Source organism: Harpia harpyja, chromosome 7 (assembly GCF_026419915.1).
Source record: "Harpia harpyja isolate bHarHar1 chromosome 7, bHarHar1 primary haplotype, whole genome shotgun sequence".
Classification (NCBI taxonomy): domain Eukaryota; kingdom Metazoa; phylum Chordata; class Aves; order Accipitriformes; family Accipitridae; genus Harpia; species Harpia harpyja.
Window position 1 is genome coordinate 38,634,049 of NC_068946.1, and position 19,454 is coordinate 38,653,502.

General features: G+C 39.2%; 1 protein-coding gene across 5 annotated transcripts in view; it reads left to right on the forward strand.

The window, feature by feature from the left end:
• The window catches only part of RBMS1 (RNA binding motif single stranded interacting protein 1), a 148,821-nt gene that overhangs the window by 68,143 nt on the left and 61,224 nt on the right, over positions 1-19,454 (forward strand). For all 5 annotated transcript variants that reach the window (XM_052793511.1, XM_052793513.1, XM_052793516.1 and 2 more), the window contains exon 2: positions 13,472-13,647. In XM_052793511.1, coding sequence (XP_052649471.1) covers positions 13,472-13,647 — 176 coding nt within the window. The remainder of the gene's footprint in view (positions 1-13,471; positions 13,648-19,454) is intronic.

Here is a 19,454-nt window from a genome sequence, read left to right on the forward strand (position 1 = left end):
TTGGTATCGGTCTGAACTGTTCGTCAGCTGGATGAGCTGTTCTTGTTTCTGTCTTTCCCAGGAGTTAAACATAGCTGCTTTTGTCATGCTAAACTGATTGTAATTTGTTTTGTGGTGCCTGTGCACGGGTAAATCTCCATGTGCTACATAGGAGAAAGTTGTGCAAATAATTCTGGGTACGACAGACCACTTTTTTTTTTTTTTTTTTTTTTTTTTCCCCTGAAGAGCAGAGGGCATCCTGTGTGTGACTGTATATTATGTCATACATCTGTAGAAAATGGACCTTTTATGCCACTTATGCTGAATATGCTGTAGTGAACATTTGGCCAAAAAGGTTGGATGTTGTGGGCTTTAGTATGGCTGTGTAAGAGTGCAAGATCATCTCTGAGAAATGTCAAAAGTTGACTGGTATCCACTGGCCCCCAAAACTTAGGAACAGTTGTCTTCAACACTAATGTCAGGTCTTCCTGCACACAGCTCTTTCACAGCTCTTGCTTTAAATCACTTTTGCTGGGTATAAAGCATACTTAAAGCATTGCGGTATTCATCACCTTCCATGAGAATAGGACTAACAGGTTGTCTGTCTTGGAGTTGTTAGCACACACGTAACTGCACTGATATAGTTGCATTAATGAAAATCTTTAGTAAGTACTACTGCCGTGTCACACCCATGCTGCGGGCAGTGCAGCCAGGCGCCTGTACTGAGGTTTGCATGGGGTTTGCAACACTCCCCTCCTTGAATGGGAAATGATGCAAGAGGCAAATGTTTTAAAAGCAATGATGTTCAACTCCAGTTCTTTTCTAATGAGACTTGAGCTTCTACATTTTATTTTAGGAAACAGTGTAGAGTCTTGAGAGTCATTTAGGAGACTTGGGGAAATTTCATTTGCAGTCTTGTACATGCTACACATGGTCTCGTTAAAATCCAAAGAAAAGTGGTATACGTGTTGCAGTGTGTGAACCAAGCAGAGTTTGCTCACTGGTACTCTGTAGAAAAGCCCTATGTTGAAAAGTTTTGCCAACATTATACACTTGTGTCTTCTGGTCTGTCAGTTTTATACAATGTTGAAATGTATAAAACTCTTGGACAGATTTTCAGCTTGTGTAAATGAATGCAGAATGACTGGGTGAGAGTGGAACTAGGCCAATGTGTGCAAGTGTAGAAAACTGACGACTCCTTACATAATGAGCCTGATTATTTAAAAAGTTGCTACTCATCTCGGTCTTGTTCTAAAAACGGCTACATTGCTAATTTAGTAATACTTGGCTGCTTCTGTTCAGTTTGGTGTTTTTGCCATGGGGGAGAATCACATTTATGGAGGTGTGGTCGCCTTGCCATAAAGAATTATAAGTTCGGTGTCAGACCATATGTGTATATATGTGTTGTGTGTGTGTATGTGTGTATACATATGCCACTTCAGCAACGTGGTCTTCTCAACCATGGACTCCTTGAATGTCAAAATACCATGACAAATTTAGCACAAACTCTTAGTTCCATTTCTGCTGAAATTTAGTTGGTAGTCACTTCAACCTGTGCTGAAATAATGGTAAAAGTATCTTACGCTTTCCTTTTATGTGACTGCAGTGTATAGAAGGCAATGGGGTATGAAATCCTGAAATTGTATTTAATCTGCACTGTTAGTGTTTCTTGAATTAGGTATGTGCTTTCCTAGTTATACCTGAGACTTGTTTTAATACTTTACCAGCAATGCTGTGTGTGTCTTCTTCCAATGTGTTGATTATAATGAATTGTTACTGCTGCGTTTTATCATATTGCAGAATATAAGAACCACCAGGGCACTTCTCGAAATTGCAGAAGTGAGTAACAAAAAGATGAAGGGAACTTTCAGCCCAGCACAGATCATGCTGACCTCACTTCTATGGCAAATACTATAAAGGACTATGGAAATACTTGCAGTGGAGTAACTAGGAAGGGCAGTGATGCTTGGAGTGTGTTTTCCTGTTGTAAAGCTCCTGGAGGAATCTTTCATTCCCATGGAAAGTGATGTAAGGTGCTACTATTCTCACCAAAGCTGGTTTAACTGTAACTTGGCATAGGCACATAACAAGCTGCTGAGCAACAGAATTGGACCTTCTTGGTATCAGTGTTACAATAACCTTTGTGCAGTACTTGTGCAGTATATCTACACTGGCTTGTTCTTTGCTGATACCTCTACAGTAGTTTGGCCTGGAGACACAGAAATGCATTAGACAATTAGAAAAGGAAAAACATTTGCCAACTGAGTAGGAAGGATAAAATATCTAAACTGATCTCTACTTTAAAGCATAAATTGTGCAGCTCAAAAGAGCCTGTTCATGGGGTCATCTGGATTCAATCTTGATGATGAAGTCTTACAAAACTGGCTTCTTTTTCTACAGGGTTTTTTCTGACATGGCATCTTTCCTCCAGCTGGAGATACTGGCTGCAGTGAAGTGGGCATAGTCAGTCAGAGAAAGATTAAGATTTAAGGAATGTGGAAGAAAGGGCCAGAGCCAGCCACCTGCACTGGCCCTTCTACATTGTCAAAGAATGCAGCAGGAGAAGCAGGAATAGGCTGAGGTATACTGCACTGGTCTACCTATTAAATACTGGCATAACAGAAAGATGGCCTTGCCAAAAAGAACGTACTTTCTCTTCTTTAAAATAGAATAGAGGGGTGCAGAGTAACAATGCTTCCGCTGTGCTGGATGTAGTATACAGCCCATAAGGAACCAGCAGTTGTAGACAAAGGGATTTTGGTAGGAATTGACTCCTTCATGCATGGTCGGGCACAAGTTCTTCAATTTATTTTTTAACTTGAATAAACAGAAAATGACATAGCGGATTCCATGTCAGCCAAAAGAGCCATCTGTGGTCTAACCCTGTGAGAAACGGTATAGCAATAATTCCAATGCCACCAACAGTGTGGAGTTTGCCAAAAAAGCAGATGCTTCTTTTGACATGCATCTTCAATGTGGTGCCGTTTCTATCCTTTAATTGCTGTCTATGGAGGGAGGGTGGATAGGACAGCCAGATGAGCAGAATGCTGAAACTGTAGTTTTGGGGGAAAAAACCCAAGAGTTTGGAAAATAACAACAAAAAATAAAAAACACTATAAAAATAACTTTAAAAAAAAGCTGAAATAAAAAACTGCAGAATTCTCCTATGTGCTTCGTGAAACCTGTGACACTTTTTAAGTAAGAGACAATACTTGCAAGAGCTTATCAGAAATCTGAAGTCTAATACAATATGGAAGAACAGTACATAATACTTAGGAAACTTTTCTGCAGAGTTTTTAACTTTTCAAAAGAGAACATTTCTTCTCTATTATTTTAAAGAACTAAGGATTGGCCAAACATACTTTTTTCACTGTACTGCCAGTCTTTGTAATTCAGACATTCAAGCAGTTCTCTGCATAAGCCAAGGTATCTACGTGTCTGTACTGTGCTGTTTTTTAACATGGTACTTAGACTCATCAACAGCAGCTTTGAGATACATAGACTTAGCTGGACTAACCACCAAAATACAATGATGGATGGCATTCTTAATTGTTAAGAAAAGAGCATCATGAATGTTGCATATTTACTACTTATGAAATTAAAAACTTAATTACCTATGCCCATAAAAATATGCATTTTAACATCATAAATAGAAGTACTTGAAAAGAGTAAGTTTTCAATCACATTGAATATTGTCTGTGGTCCCATTTGTTGGCACTGGAGGTAAAAGTTCACAACAGGTAATGACAAAAAAGGTGAACAAAACAGCAGTTGAGCTGGAGGTCTGCATTCTTCTAATAGAAGAGTCTGTCCTCTGAACAGAAGTAACTGCCTTGTGTGATGCAGGAAGGTCTCACTGCCAGAGCTTAGTTTTGCAGGATTCACTTAGAGAAATGGTTACCTGCTGTCTCTTACTTTCCTGCAAGGGACCCAAAAAATACCCAGGATAAAACCAGGTCTCATTTTCCATACACTTAAGTCCTACCTGGTGGTGCTGCTTTTGGTACGTTAATTCTTCCCATTACCCATTCCCATGCAGTAAAAGGATAATACATACTATTTATTTTCAGATCTCAGTACACTTGTTTCCAGATTCCATGAATAAGAAAAAATAATTGCCATTTTTCCTTTGCATTTCTTATTATGGGAGATGTCTGATTGTTTTAAATTTTTCTTTCTAAAAAAAAAAAAATTATAGGCACTTTGTATTATCCTAACCAGAGCAGTATTTTCTACTTTGAAATATTAGTGCACCTTCTGACCTTCAGTCTTGTTTAGGGTAACTTCACTTACTAAACAGTGGTTAAAAATAAAAGGGTTCAGAAGCACCATGAATTTGAGGACTGGGGAGGAGGAGGAAGCGATAGGATCAGTGATGCCTTTCAGTGTGCCTTTTGCTCTGCTTCCTCCCGTCCCATGACAGTGCATGCTGAGAAGCTAATGAGTTTATTAGCTTGTGCTCCACTCCAGTCCACATCTCGGTTTCTGCTACAGAGTGCCTTAGAAAGGGAACTGCTGATCTAGGCAGTATTTCCTTATTTTGCTGATGAAAATATCACGTGGGATAGTGTCAGGAGTCTCAGTCAAGATCTCTAGATATTTACAGCTTCTGTCCTATCCACTAAGCTGGTTGCACTGGTGCTGAAAAAAATTAGGTTGTTTTAATGTGATCTGGTTTTGACATCTATTCTGTCTGCTTTTTTGTCATTTTGTTATCTTCTAGATTCTTGTAAGCTGATTGTTCAATAAATTGTTCCACAATATTTCTGGGAATTGACGTTGGGCTGACTGCTGTGAAATTCCCTGGGTCTTCCTCTTCTCCTTTAAAAAAAAAAATATAAAAAAATTGCAAGACATTTGATGGCTGACAGAGAAGTGAAACTATTTATGGGAATTCTATATGTGCCAGCTGCAGTTTGGCTGGATGGCTTTTTCATATCCTGGGAATTTGACAACTTTCATGAAGTAGAACAATTACCTGAATACTTGTTTTTTTTTCTTTGATTTTTTTCATCTGTTTTGAGCTGACACCTGAAGAGTTTTGAAATGGTGGTAGTACGTAGGAGTTTCCTGTTTAATGAATGCTTAAGCAGTCCTGTATACAGTGAGAAGGGACCACTGTGACCTTCTAGTTTAGGGATCTCTGAACCTCTTAACGCTGTGAGCACTGAAATAGTCATTGTCTGAGAGGCATATGCAAATGCTACGTTTCTGCACTTTTCCCCCTAAACCTCATAGCTGCTGCCTTCAATGCTCTAAGAAACCTTCCACATGCTTATTGCTGGCATTTCATGAACTGTACTGGAAATATGGCCCATGCCACTATGTAGGACCTTCCTGCTAGCATATGACCCAGTGTGGCCCCTCTCCCATCACACAACCTGAGACACAAAAAGCTTATTGAGTAGTTTTTGGCTTAGAGTCCGTATGTATTGTCTTTTGAGCTGCCATTGAAGTGCTTGTGAGCTGTATGTGATTTGCCAGCTCTGTGTGACCATCGCTGGTCTAGTGTTACCCACTGCATGACACAGGAGTTTCTAAGTTAATTGCTGTTTCAGTTGAAGCATTTCTCCTACCAACGATACCTTGGATGTTTCCTGTTCTGGAGAAGATTGTAAGATTTTATACCCTGCTATTAACGTGTACCAACAGATGTGTAATGCAAGGGAGGAATTATTATTTGTATTCAGTGTCATGTGCTGGACTTCCTACCTTTCACAGGCTTGCACAAACCCATTAGTATGTGAGTTGAGTCTCTGGAAGTGGATGTGTTTTCTTCTATTTGTAATTTGAATCCTCAGGCTGGAACAAAAACTTTAACATAGTCTACGGATTCAGTACCATTTTTTTTCTCTGGATCCTGAGCAAAAGCCTTGGCTGGTTTCACTGAAGGAAATAGGTCTGCATATTTACTAGAGTCAAGAAGGAAGTTGGCAGTGAGTTCTTTTGTGTCTATTGCTCAATGAAGGGCTAACCACAAAAACATGTACATGCTTTTTTGTCCGGTAGATCTTAGTACCAAGTGCTCTTTCTTCAGGTGCTTCAGCATCTTGACTTTCTTTTTATATTCTTTTAACTTAGACTAGTTGTTGGATTGCTGCAGCCTGTTCAAATTTCAGAAAATAGAACTCAAATATTTTGCTTTAGATGTGTCTATAATTCTGTCATGGCTAGGGCATGGTACCAATGTATTGTTTCAGAGGATTGTCCAGGGAATCCAGGTATACAACTGAGAGGGAAGAGGATGCTGTGATTCATGATGAGCAAGTAGAAGGGAGAAGGGTTGACAGCATCTGCAAAGGAACAGGACACAGCCCTGTTCAGCACTCCTGTCTATCTCCTTTGTGATATCTTTTGTGCTGTGGTGTGGCTAGTTTCATGTATCCAGCACCTTTTATTTGTCTCTGGACTAGGGGAGTCAGTCAGTGGAGCACTTAAAAATCCCTGACAGGGGATAAAGTCAATTGAGTAGGGGAGCTCCTGGGAACTTTGATGCTTTTTCATTATCACTGAGACTTTAGAAGAACTACCTGAACCAGGAGGAGCTTCCTGCATCCATTGCTTGCTCTGTTGTTACAACCTCTCCTGCCGTCTTCAAGTTAGAGATCTTTTTTTTAGTAGTAGTAGTAGTAATAATAATTATGAAAAAACACCTATTCTTGGAGAAAAAACTGTTTGGTAGCATCAGCGTGGATTTTGTCATATGCTTCAATGTGGCCGGGATTATGCTCCCACTTTTTCAAGTGTCTTTGTAACAAATACATACATAGATTTAGAGCTTTGTTTCATTACTAGCAGAAGATTGCTGTTGCATTAAGCTTTAGTATGTATAATCTAAGTAGTATTGGTTCCATCTCCTGTAAAAATATGGGAACGTGACATTTTGTAACAAGCTGGAATGGTTTACTTCTGTACTTTCTGCTGTTAGTAATTGTTGCTTTCTGGTGAGAACAAGTTTAGTCCTGCTGTGTTACTGTGAAGGGTAGTTTGTCCTTTTACCATCCTGAGGAAAAGGAAGCAGAATAGCTGTTAGTGGGGAGAGAGCCTGGGTTATAATCAGAATAGTCTAGGGGTAAAACTGCTAGGAGCATTTGAGCTGTGGTTTATGCTAGACTTTGTCTTGTTTCATTGCTGATAGAGCGACTCTTCATGAAGATCTTTTAAAAAGGAAGCTGAGAAAAGCACCTACTCACTCCCGCATTTCTGTATTTTGAGGAAGGGCTTCTTAAATGGCTCAGAAAAAAGGTGTATCGACTGCTTTCCTGGATTTTGCCGGAAATGTTTCTCATTCTTACTGGCAAGATGGTTCGAATTAGTTAAAACACAATGGACTTGAGAAGAGAGACAATATTAATAAAAAAAAAAGTTGAAGTGAAAAGAACTTTTTTTTTTTTCTTTCATACATACGTGAAGATATCCATCTATGTTTTTGTTTCCTTTTATTTCCTTTTAGTATGGCAAAGACTGTCATCTGTATTTAGAAAAATAGTTTTCCTAGGACTTGGCTATAACATACAGGCAAGAAAAAGGGTATAACCCTCTATTTTTATCTTGCAATGCTCCTCTTAAAACTTGTGTTAAGAAATAAAATTAAAGCTGAGGGGCTTTTTTTTTTTTTTTTCTTCGCTGTTCAGTGTGATTTGGTGTTTTGAGTTGTTTTTTCTTGGGTTTTGTTTTTTGGGGTTTTTTGGGTTTTTTTTTTTTCAACCTGTTTATTGCCGTCCATCATTATCGTAATGCCAGCTGTAGTATTTTGGGCATAGTTCTTCCATGCCAAGATACGGAAGCTTTAGAGAGCTTTTAGGGAGAAACCCAGGGCTGGATCTCCAGGTGCTCCTGGGCTGTCCGTGATATTTTGTAACAGCAAGAGTCCCTCCTTGATGCCAGTCTCCACCCATGGGGACCTGCCTCTTCCCAGCACCTAGCTGTTTCTGCTCCATGTGGCTGGAGCATCAACACCCATCTTCACTATCTAAAGGAAGATGGAATAGGCTTGGATCCTGGGTGTGCAAATAGCTCTGTGTGATCACGAGATACGATATCTGTGGTCTCAGCCTTGTGCAGTAAAAGAGCCCTTGCTGGAATAGTCCTGTTGACTCTTGCAGTGTCACTGTAAGACCATGTTCTTTACCCATCCAAAGAGAAGTTCAGGTTGGTGATTTAAAGGAGAAAAAGGGGGCAGGTCTCAGGGATTTTCCCTCCTGAGGAGATTTTCAGCAGGAGTCTGGAGGACCCAGCTTCTGAGATGCTCTTTACTCTTTATACTGGTATCATCCTGAAAATGCTTAGAAAGCAGCTGACTTGCTGAATCTTCCTGTGACAAGCGCTAACAGACTGAAGAACAACAGTTGGAGAACCTACCCTAAGGCAGGAAATGTGAATACAGCAGCGGCAGATCTTTCTGTTTTTACTGGTTGACATGCGGCCACTGAGAATTGGACTTGGAGAGGCCTCCAGAAATTCAGTTTTGCTTCCCATAACATTTCAGACATGGTGACGGAAGCCATGAAATAGAACAGTGCAGGACACTCAAAATAGCATCTCCACTACAGCTGTCAGTTTGCAGGCTTACACTAAGTGATCAAGGTTTAATGTTTCCTCATCTAAAGGAAGGTGATAAAGCAACTGTCTTCATCAGTGAACAGTCACTTCTGTTAAATATTTGGAGTTCTTCTTTCTGCTTGGGACATGATTTTATTCCAAACAACCTCCTATTTCCTAAGTTGTGCACTAAGTGTGGCAGTGTCTTGCTTCACTAGATGTAGCATCTATTTTCCTGAGCTCTCGCTTCCATTGTACATGTAAAGCTTGTGTTAAGTAGATTAATAAATAAATAAAAAATCACCCCCTAATTTAATCCAGAAATTTTCCAGATTCATGTAATTTAATACTTTTTATCACCGTTGCACACATCCACAAAAATGTATGGTAATTTTTGTATCAATGCCAGTTACTGAAGGTGCTGTTTCAAAATGCTGTTTAGTGAAATCGGGGAGGTTAGGCAAAGTCAGGCAGGGTGAGCAGGTACTTGAAGCTTAATCACCTGAACAAAGCTAGGCAAACACCGGTGACAAGATTTTGAAACTATGAGATGATCCAAGTAGCAGTTCAGGCTAAATCAGATAGTTAATGTATGCTGTAATTTATGGTTTGAATGTAGAGTAGATGTGTGAGAACTAACTCTGTTGTTAAAAGTCACGGTATTTTTCCCATCAGGAATTTTAGCTGAGTGAAGGAACTCATAATTAAATGCTAGCATGTTATATAACTTCACAGACATGCTTTTATAACACAAAGTTAGAGATTTAAATGGATTGCTATCATAATAATCGCACTCTGTTTTAGGACAGTCGTTATCCAAGTTATCATCTGCTTGTTGGAGTTTCCTTGGACTTTCGTAGTCTGAAGGCAGCAAGCATCAGTATCTCTCAACTCCCAGGTCAAAGGAATTTCTCAGGGTTGTTCCGTTTTGTTTTGGTTGGGTGTTGGTTTTTTGTGTGGTTTTTTCCTGTTGACAGTGAAGAGATTCTTCTCCTTGGCAGGCAAAATCCTGCTCTGACTCATTTCCAGTCCTTAAGCATAGAGTGGTTTACAAGAAAGACAGGAATGGTTCATATAAAGATGAGTATATTCTCCAGTTGTTTTTCAACACTTGTGATTATTCCTGTTTGGGTTTTATATTGAGAAGAAAAAGCAGGCAGACGATTTTCCTTGGTTTAAGGCACTCCACGGGCACTGTTCCGTCACTGAACTTTTCCTAATGAGTACCTGTGGTTTTCTCACTGCTGCAGTCGGGCTGTCGAAGGCTGGAGGGAAGATCTCTTGGAGATCAGGCAAAGGTGTTGGGAGCTCCTCACAGCTGACTCCAGAATGGGATGGGGTGATCATACAGCATATGGGATGATTATTCTGTCACTGGCCTTTTTTGCTTAGATGTTTGTTGAAGATGACAGGAAAGAAACTGCTGTGGAGAAAGAATGATCGCTAATTACCTTTGGGAGTGAAGACTAAAGAGGAAATGGTAAACCAGTGTGACAATGATATTTCTTGTGAACAGGAATATTGTCACAAGAAATAATGGTCTGTTACTTAGATTTATTCCTCCTCTACTTGTGTTCAGTGTTTTAATTTAAGATGCAATGATTAAAAAGAAAAATTAATGAATATGTTTTCATGTAGGTTACTTTATTGCAAACTGTTGTGAAGTCCGTATGAGAAAATCGTAAGAACAGCTTTTGATATGAACTTGCAGCAGAGACTACAGTTTGTAAAACAAAACTTCTCAAAAATTGATTTCAGGTTTTATAAAAAGCTTTCAGCTAATGTTCATGAAAGCTGTTTCTAAACAAACAACCCCAGGTCTCCACTGCAGAACCTCTTGCCAGTGAGCACTGTTATCAGCCAGGGGTGTGGAAAAAAGTCATACATCCTCGCTGACATCGATACATTGGCAAAACCCCAGGCATGGATGCAGCTGTGCCGGCAGAGGAGAACTTTTATCAGCTTAGCTTATGTTGTTTGGGGAGGTGATGCAACTACGCCAGCAGAAAAACTCTTCTCTTGGCATGCGCTGTCAGCGTAGGAGGCTCTGCCAGCACAGCTACAGCAGCGAGGCTCTGCACTGCTGACGAGCCCTGCGCAGCAACTGCAACTGGAAAAGAAAAGCCCCTTTGAACAAAAGAGAGACCTCTATAATTTAGTTTTTACTAGTAGTCATCGATGAGGAACAGAGCGGAAAGAGTGATTCAGATTTGAAAATTAAGTTTTAATGTAAAAAATATGTTTAAGTCGTATGGCTTTAAGATGTCACTGGCCCTTTAATGGTTGTCTGTGTGTCATTGGGTTGCAGGGTTTGAGAGCTGCAGTACGCCCAGCATCTGTGTTTTGTAAAGCCTTTAAGGCTGGTAAAGGTATGAGATTCTGTGGAAGCAGTGAAAAACCTTCTGTCTGCAAACTTAAGACGACAACTGTAATCACATTTACATTCCCATCATATTTGGATGTGACCACTAGCACTAGAGCATATTCATGTTTAAATAAAGTTTAAATTTCTCAGAATGGAGTGTTTATGTTTTACAGGAAGACAGAGTTAGGATTCCTGCGCACGCGCGCACACACACTCTTCCCTCTCCTGCCTTCGGCCAGCTGGTGACAAGATTTTACAAAACTCCAGCTCTTCATAATGTAGAAAACTAAGGATTTTAAGGGAAAAACACTCTAAGAACCAAAAGCAAAACCAAACCAAAGATACTGAAAAACAGAATAGAGGCTCTTAGTCTCCAATAGTAATTGCCAGTTAAGATGAAGACTAGTACGTGTGTATGTTGACTTTTATGGCAGCTGTACCTGCATGCACGAGGGAAGTGCGCGTTTCAAAACCTTGAACAGAGCAGTTGTGCACTTGATCACTGTGTGCATTTTGAGAACTCCGCTGAAGGCTTTTTGAAGAGAATAGCACTGTGCCAGACTAAGTTTGTTCGGTTTGTTATGAAAATGTTTTGAAACTAGTTGCTCTGTCATTCTGCATTGCTTGTAACCCTAAAAATAATTGCCTGGCGTTACTGGAAGCAGAACGTCTGACAGCCCAACTTGCGCTGCCATAGTTAAAGTCAGTCAATGTTTCCATTACAAACTTGGAGGGAGGGTTTAATCTTTTTCCCATTTTAAATCACGCCTGGAAGAAATTCTAGATCAGCGCTTCAACTCCAAGTATAAATCTTTTGGAAGAGATTTGATGTTTCTAAAAATCCTTATTTAAAAACAAACCAAAAAAACCCTCCAGCCCTATGGCAATGAAATACTGATACTCAGCTTTGAAATGTTAAATGATCAGGAATATATTTCATTCTTTTTGGTAATTTTCAGTTCAATTAAATTAGGCAGCAAAAATGTTTCTACATATCAATGTTGATTTTATAGTGAGTGTTGCAGTTTGCTGTTCCAGGCTATCATTACTGCATAATAAACCTTGCAATATGCTGAATTGGAAGATTTCAAAACCTTCCTATGGAAACACAAAAAAGAAATGCATAATTATTATAAAGTATCTGATATAAGGCATGCCGTTGTACTTTTCTCCCACTCACAATTTCATTACAATTTCCCAAGGTTATCTCGAAAATGGTTTCACTTTTCTTGTGTATTAAGGCTGTAGTTTCATGGATGCTTTAAACTGAGGTAGACTGTAATCCCCTTCTCTCTGCCTACACATTCCTGTTCCCTGCCTTGTGACAGCCAAAGCTTTTGCGTAGCACAAAACCACATGTGGTGAACCAGATCAGGGAGGATAATTTTTTTTGGTTCAGGCTGTGGCTACACAACTGTTTGTACTAGTCCAAAGAAAAGGGTGGCACCGGGGCGGGAACAAGTGAGTCTACACTGACATCTCACTTTATATTCTTTTTTTTTTCTTCACACCCCCCCCCCCCCCCCCCCCCTTACTGTGCCTTTCCTCTGTAGCTCACAGGGTGGTTCTTTGCTATGAGCTTCCTGAGCTGTGGAGGCTCAGGCTTTTGCAGGAAAGGGGCTACATGCAGCCAGTTCTTTTTGTCAGTGAAAACGTTGTAGTCACAAGACTTTTACTGGCAACTTTAGTTCTCTAGTATATTTGTTAAAGTATTTCTCTCTTACAACACCACAGACCTATTCATAATACTTGCTGTACAGTGTCCTGCTATACTGTTGTTAATGCAAATGATTGACAGCTCTGCTGCAGATTTTCTGTAGGAAATCTGTTTTTATGTTCCATTAGGGTCTGATTTTAAGAACAATAGCATTAGATACCTTGAGGACTAGGTAGAAGTGCTTATGTGCTTATATCCTTTTGAAACTTGAATTTTTTGCCATTATACAGAATCTCTTTCTTGACACTCCTGAAATAATCCACAAATACTGAGATCAGTGGCAGTATGAAAGTTCTGCTGAGGCTCACAATTAATTTAAAGTCTGGTCCTTAAGCTGTCTGTGTTCACTCTCTATCTTTAAAAAAAAAAACCAGTAGCAGTATTGTGTGAAGTACTAAAAGCCAGAAGAGGCTTCTAATTATTTTTACATTTCTGGATAGATTAAGGAAACAGCATAGTCTTAATTTCTGCCACAGTAATTCATTTATGATGTGAAATAGTCATAGTGATGTAAACTTAGTTTACACCTCCTGGAACCTAGAGGAACAATATCTCTTATTTCATTTTCACATCTGATGCCACAATGAAGAGTGATAAAATCCTATGAGTAATATTCAGCAGAGGTTAGATATAATTTGAGCCCATGTCATGCATTGAGCGTGCTTCAGATGGTGGTTGGGTATATTAGAATGTGCCTGTGAATCCTGTCCCAAACATGGTGTGAAAGCAGGTGTATTTAAAATACATGAGTAATTACGTATAGGTTTAACACAGTACTCCAAGTGGTAAACAGGCTACTGTCAACTGAGCTAACATGCATGCTGCGATTGCTATCTATAGTTTACTCTAATGTGCTTTTTCCTTTGCAGCAGTCCATTGTACCAGCCCACCCAATGGCTCCTCCTAGTCCCAGCACCACCAGCAGTAATAACAACAGTAGTAGCAGCAGCAACTCAGGATGGGATCAATTAAGTAAAACAAACCTTTACATCAGAGCACTGCCTCCAAACACCACTGATCAGGACCTGGTAAAATTATGCCAACCGTAAGTACTATGCTTAAATATAAATTATAATGTCATACCTTAAAAGCTTATAGGAGGTATACAAACTGAGTGTTTGGATTATGGGGGAAGAAAACCAGATTCGTAAATAAAAACTGTAGTACAATGGCAGGTTTCAACTTCCCCAGCAATCAGAAGGAAAAGAATGTGTTTGGCACTTTGGAGAAGCAAAGAAAGTTGAAGTATAGTGGTGAACAGAAGCAACCCATTGCTTTAGTAAAAACTATGATCACCCATACTGCTGCCTGATGCTGTTGAATTCACAGATAAATGAAAATTAACACCTGAATGTGAAACTTGCTATTAAGAACCTTCAACAGAGGGTCTTCTCTGTTCACTACAAAGATAATCTGTTGATACAAACTCCTCAAGTAATTGTTCTATATCACTGTAAATTACAGTGTGCATTTGAATGCTTGTCCTAGTTTCAGACTAATTTATGTTTGCTGTACATTACTGCACAATTATATTTATGATTAGAAATAGTCAATCCGTGTAAGAATCCTCTGGTCACTGGAGTTCCAGGTAGACTTGGCTTAGCAGAAGGTTTTCGGGCAATGTTGTTAACATGAGATTTTTTTGCTAGCATGAGTTTTTGGGGTTGTTTTTTAATTTTTACAGCAGCACATGCCTTTTAGTTACTTTCAAATGTGGGTCAGATGTCAAGACACCATGCAATTATGTTGTTTATACACTGTTTAAAATCACCTTTCTTAAATGTTTCACTGAATTTTTAAAATCCTTAGTACTTCCGAAATTCATAGTGCACTTTCTGGATTATTTTGAAATCAATAGTACTTCACTAAATTTTCAATATTACCTGTAAGAAAACACCCAAATCTCTCTTGAATGAATGGAGAATCATTAAGATTTGTATATAACACTACTGTCTGAGATTCTCAAAGTAACTTTATTTCAGTTTAGCAGATAAGTAACTAGGAATATACAAAAACACATGCCCAAGATCACAACACCAGTTAGCAAAATAGCTAGGGAAACCTGTAAGTCTTGGATCCCAGCTTATATGAGGTGCCTTTTGTTTTTGAATATTGCAAAAAATCTAATTTATAGAGAATTTTTCTTTTTAAACAAAACTTGAACTTTCAGGACAGTAGTGACATATCAGTCATCTTAGTATTATAATGAAAACAACTTGCTCTCAGGTCTTGAAAGAAAAAAATTTTCCATTTGGTCATTTTCCCAACAGCAAATGAAATCCATGTGTTTTACAGAAAAGAGAACAAGACTATCAATCTGTGAAAAGATTCATTGATAAATTAAACATTTTTACAGCTTTCCATGTGACAATGACCTCTCATCACTTGAATTTTAGTTGCAAATGCATGTTTTACAGAAGTGGATTTTTCCTTCCTGTTTTTGTCTTTTGAACTGATGAAGAAACCTTGGCCTGCGCACTCATGTTATGTTAGGACAGAGTTGTGAGGTTATTTTGCACTGGAGCTGCCCAGTAACTACTATTTGTGCAGTGGTTACTATAGCTCCTTAATCTCTTTCTGAAGACATTTTGGTTTGCACAGTCTTAGATGTAATCAGTGCATGAACATCCTAGAAAAAATATGTTCAATATTTGGCTGTAACTGGTCCTTTTTCTCTTGAATAGCCAGAGATTCTGTTGTTGTTGCTGTTCAATATATAATTGTAGTTGGAACAGCATGAATTTTGCAAATAAAGAAAAGGCAAGAACTGCAGCCATGAAGTTATTAAATCAATTCTGACATGAATTTACAGACTTGGAAGGTCATGGTGTTTCTTCCTGTGAGATATTTCTCTCCTAAATGTCTTACTTGAGAAGAAGGGAGGCCCTGTCTCAAAATTCTCCATTTCTGCTGAGGAACCAAGTGAGATGTCCAGAAATTTTTGGTTTGGAACATCTTTCAAAAATCTGGCTAATCTATTAAGAGCCTTAGGCTTCTTTGCCAACGTAACCCCTTAGCAACTAACTTGATGCTGCAGTAAGATAGAAATGACAGCACTCTCTCCTTGTTCACAAAAGCTCAGTAATCCACTTTTATAGACTACGGAAAGTTTGAGATGCAAAATGTTTCCTTCCTACAAATCTGCCTAAACTTCTAGGACATAGAGGGCAAGATATTCTCGAAAGTTAACATGCCGTGTTCATTGTTTAAGCTGAGACCATACAAAATAAATGGAGAATAAAATGTTGGACACATAAAAGTCAATGAAGAAACTGCTGTTTACTCCAGATCTCTGAAATACTTTCATTAGCTCTTTCCAAATGCCTAAGATTTTACTGGGAGGCTTTAGAGTAATTTTAACTCCTTTTCTCCATATAGAGTGGATCTTGCCATCCTAAGAGGGTGTCCACTGGAATGCTTGATGCTAAGAATGTATAGAAAGGCTGCTCTGCATATTGTAGAAATGCTCTTGCTAGCTGGCAATAACCAGTTTTCAGTGGATGTACAGAAAAAGGTCACTGGCTTTTGTTTTATATCTTTTGGCTGTTGTCAGAGAAGACAGAAAACCACCTGTGGGTTGAGGAAATAATGGTTGAAAAACATCATTGTCACTACAAATGCCAAAAACCTCCCTTCTGCACAGATCTTCCCTCTGATCATCATGGACTTGTATCATATACACTGTACTGAAAAGTTATTTTCAGTGATTGTTATTGTACAGAAATATGGCTTTCAATATAATCCCTCAGAATACAAGGTAAAAGAATCTGCAGAGTTCTTGTGTCTTTAACTTGCTTTAGTCAATATGTTTGCTTTAGTTCTTGCTCATGACAGCTAGCGGTGCTGATTTTTGCCATGTTTTTATTTTGATTAATTATTTTTGGTGAATCACTAGAGAAATCTCTTATCAAATTATAGAAGTGTTGGGCTTGCTTTCCTGTTGTAGCACAGCTGTGCAGTATTTATGAACACAGTTAGCAAATGTTGACCAGTTTTGTGGAAAAGTACTTTCCTGGCAAGAGCGCAATTTGCCATTATAAGTCTCTACAAATCTGCTCTCCACCTCCATCTGCTTGGTTCTTTCTAGTTTTCTATTAGGTGATGCTTTCTCCTCTTTTCCAAGATAAAAAGAGTGTATTTCAATTTTGTTGTGAAGGCTTACCTGGGAGTACAGCTATTTTCAGACAGTATTATTGGCTTTTGTGTGGGAAATGAAGCTGCCACGTTTCCAAATAGTTCAAACTTGAGCCTGCTACTCCAGTTCTGCGTTGGGAAAACAAATTTCTTCATATCAGTTGTGCCAGAGGCAGAAGTGTGGGGAAGAATAAGGTAGGTATTATGTTTGTCGCAAGGATGTTGTAACAGCCAACCCAGAACCAGAGCCCGGAGTGTCGGGGGGACAACACATGAGTCAGTCCTGGCCATAAGAGCTTTCCATCAGGTATGTAAGGGTAGGCAAAGCAATCGATGCAATGGCCCACAGATACTATCTTTTCTGTGGAAGGCTGGACAGGAGCGATCAGCTAAATAGAAGGACAAGAGCAGAGGAAAGGAGAAATTAGAGTAAGAAGCCGATGAGCACAGTGTGGGGAAGCCTGCAGGAAGCTGCGTGACTTGGCAGTGGAGTTTCTTTTCCCAAACCATGTAGTGCCATTGCATGAGTTCTGCTGTACTGAGCAAACCTCTGCCGCGAAGAGCTGGTTTTACAGGGTTGTTGGAGCAGTGGTAGCCTCAGCCATGCCTAATTGTACTCCCTTCCCATGGCATGGCTATCGATACTTGCTTGATGTGCCTCCTTCAGCTGTTGTGTTGGGTTTATGAATATATATTTTAGGCTTTAATTGTACTTTCTTATTTGGTGACTGTTAGAGAGTCATTTCTTGTAGCTTATTTAATATCTGGATCTGAAGATGCAAGATTAAATCCATTCCACTTATTCACTGAAATTGTTGAGGCTGCTTATGTGATTAGGGACTTTGGTGATTGGTCTTAGGAGATTCAGCCAGGAGTTTGTAACTTGCTTTGACATGTTTTTTAGGTGCTTTCCAGACTCTCACTAAGCACTGTGCTTTGCTGCAGATGACCTTTATGCCCAAGCCACATGGTTCCAAAGCCCTGTGCTTTCCACCGTCCTGCTTATGATTTGCTTGCTAGCCTGCAGCACGGCATCTCTGTAACACTGAATTTCTTCAGAGATCTCCTTTTGTGCCATTTACATCATTAAATGAGGATGATACAGCAGACCCTTCATCCTCCTGACAATCCCCAGTCCCAGGATGAGATTTCAAGCTTTGAGGCTTAATCCAGGTCCCCCCCATTCAGTTCAGCATAAATGATCGTGCCAGCCCACCCTTTGGTGTGCTCCCTTCCAGGCTGTTTGCTCATACCGTGCTGCTTGTATCAAGCTGTTTGTAGTCTATATGATATTTTTGAAATCTGTTTTTGCTCTGGACAGTTTCACTTAGGCCTTCCCCCTTAAATTATCACTGTGTGGTTATAATGTGAGTATTTAATGGGATTACAATTAGGAAAGCAGCTGGTTTAAGGTAACAAAGTTAGTGATATAATTACCACGACAGACCATTGTTCTGTGCCAGGATGGTCAGAACACAAAAACAGAACCTTGTAGCGGCTGCCTTTGCTTATGTGCATTGGGAAATCACGTATCTTGTTGAGAGAGTATTTTAAGGATTCCTTCCTAGATATTTGGCATCATGAACACAGGCATAGCTAAAACGAATGGCAGGCTAATGGTAATTTTGAAACATTTGAGCCAGACGTGCTATACAGCTTTGTTTCCACAGCATGGGAACTTCCATTTTTTATAGTTGCATACTCTAATGTTGCCCTGTTTTGAAGCAAGAGCACCCAAAAGTTATTTCAATTCCGTGCTCTTAATAAAACGCATATTTTCATTAAGTCATGTGACAGCCATTAGCATATTAATGTTTCCATGTTCTTTGCTTGCCATGTGATTGTGACCTCTCCCCATGCTGCCATTTCTCATCCCCCTCAAACACGCTCCAGACTGAGAAGTGGTGAACTGGAGCTCAAACATTTACTGTAACAGGGAGCTGTCATCACTCTGATCGGTTAAGAGCAAGAAATCTGCTAATTTTACTTAGCATATCTCATTAGAAAAAGGACATGTCTGGACTTTAGGAAATAGTCTGACCGTCTTTTGCATTTAACTCTTTGGGAGAAGGTCTGGGCGGGTCACTGCTGCTTAGTTCAGTCTAAGGAAATGTCTGTAGCACATGAATACAACCCCTTTAGATAGATGATATGGGTAAGGGAAAGTGGAATGGAAGATTTCAAAGCTAACTTCTCCAATTTTTTTAAAGTGTTTTCTCTTCATTCCTTTCTCCTTTATTCTCCATTTTTCTTGCATTTTTCTTTCATGGTTTGTCAGCTGCAGTGAAATATTGCATTCATAATTATGTGGAATATGATTTCATGTCATATAATTAAGTGTGATACATCAGTGTCTCTGAAACTGTTCCCTTTGAGATCAGTATTAATACTGATTATATTGAAGCAGGAGCCTCTCTATTGTTCTTACTTTTTAGGGTGGAAAGAAGTCCTCTACAAATTAGTTCTTTTAGAGGTTTATGTATGCATTTTTTTTAAATGGTATTATTGCATACATCTCTGAATAAATAACACCAGGTTTACAGCATATCATTTGGTTGTAGGAGGAGGTAGATTCTGTAGCAGTTGAGCAGTATGTGATTTGTAATGTTCAGCTGTATATTGGTACCAGCATCGTCTTTTTCTTTATTCTTTCTTCAAGGACTGTGGCATGGTTTGGGTTTTATATATGCTGCAGTAGATTTCCCTTAACTGCACTTT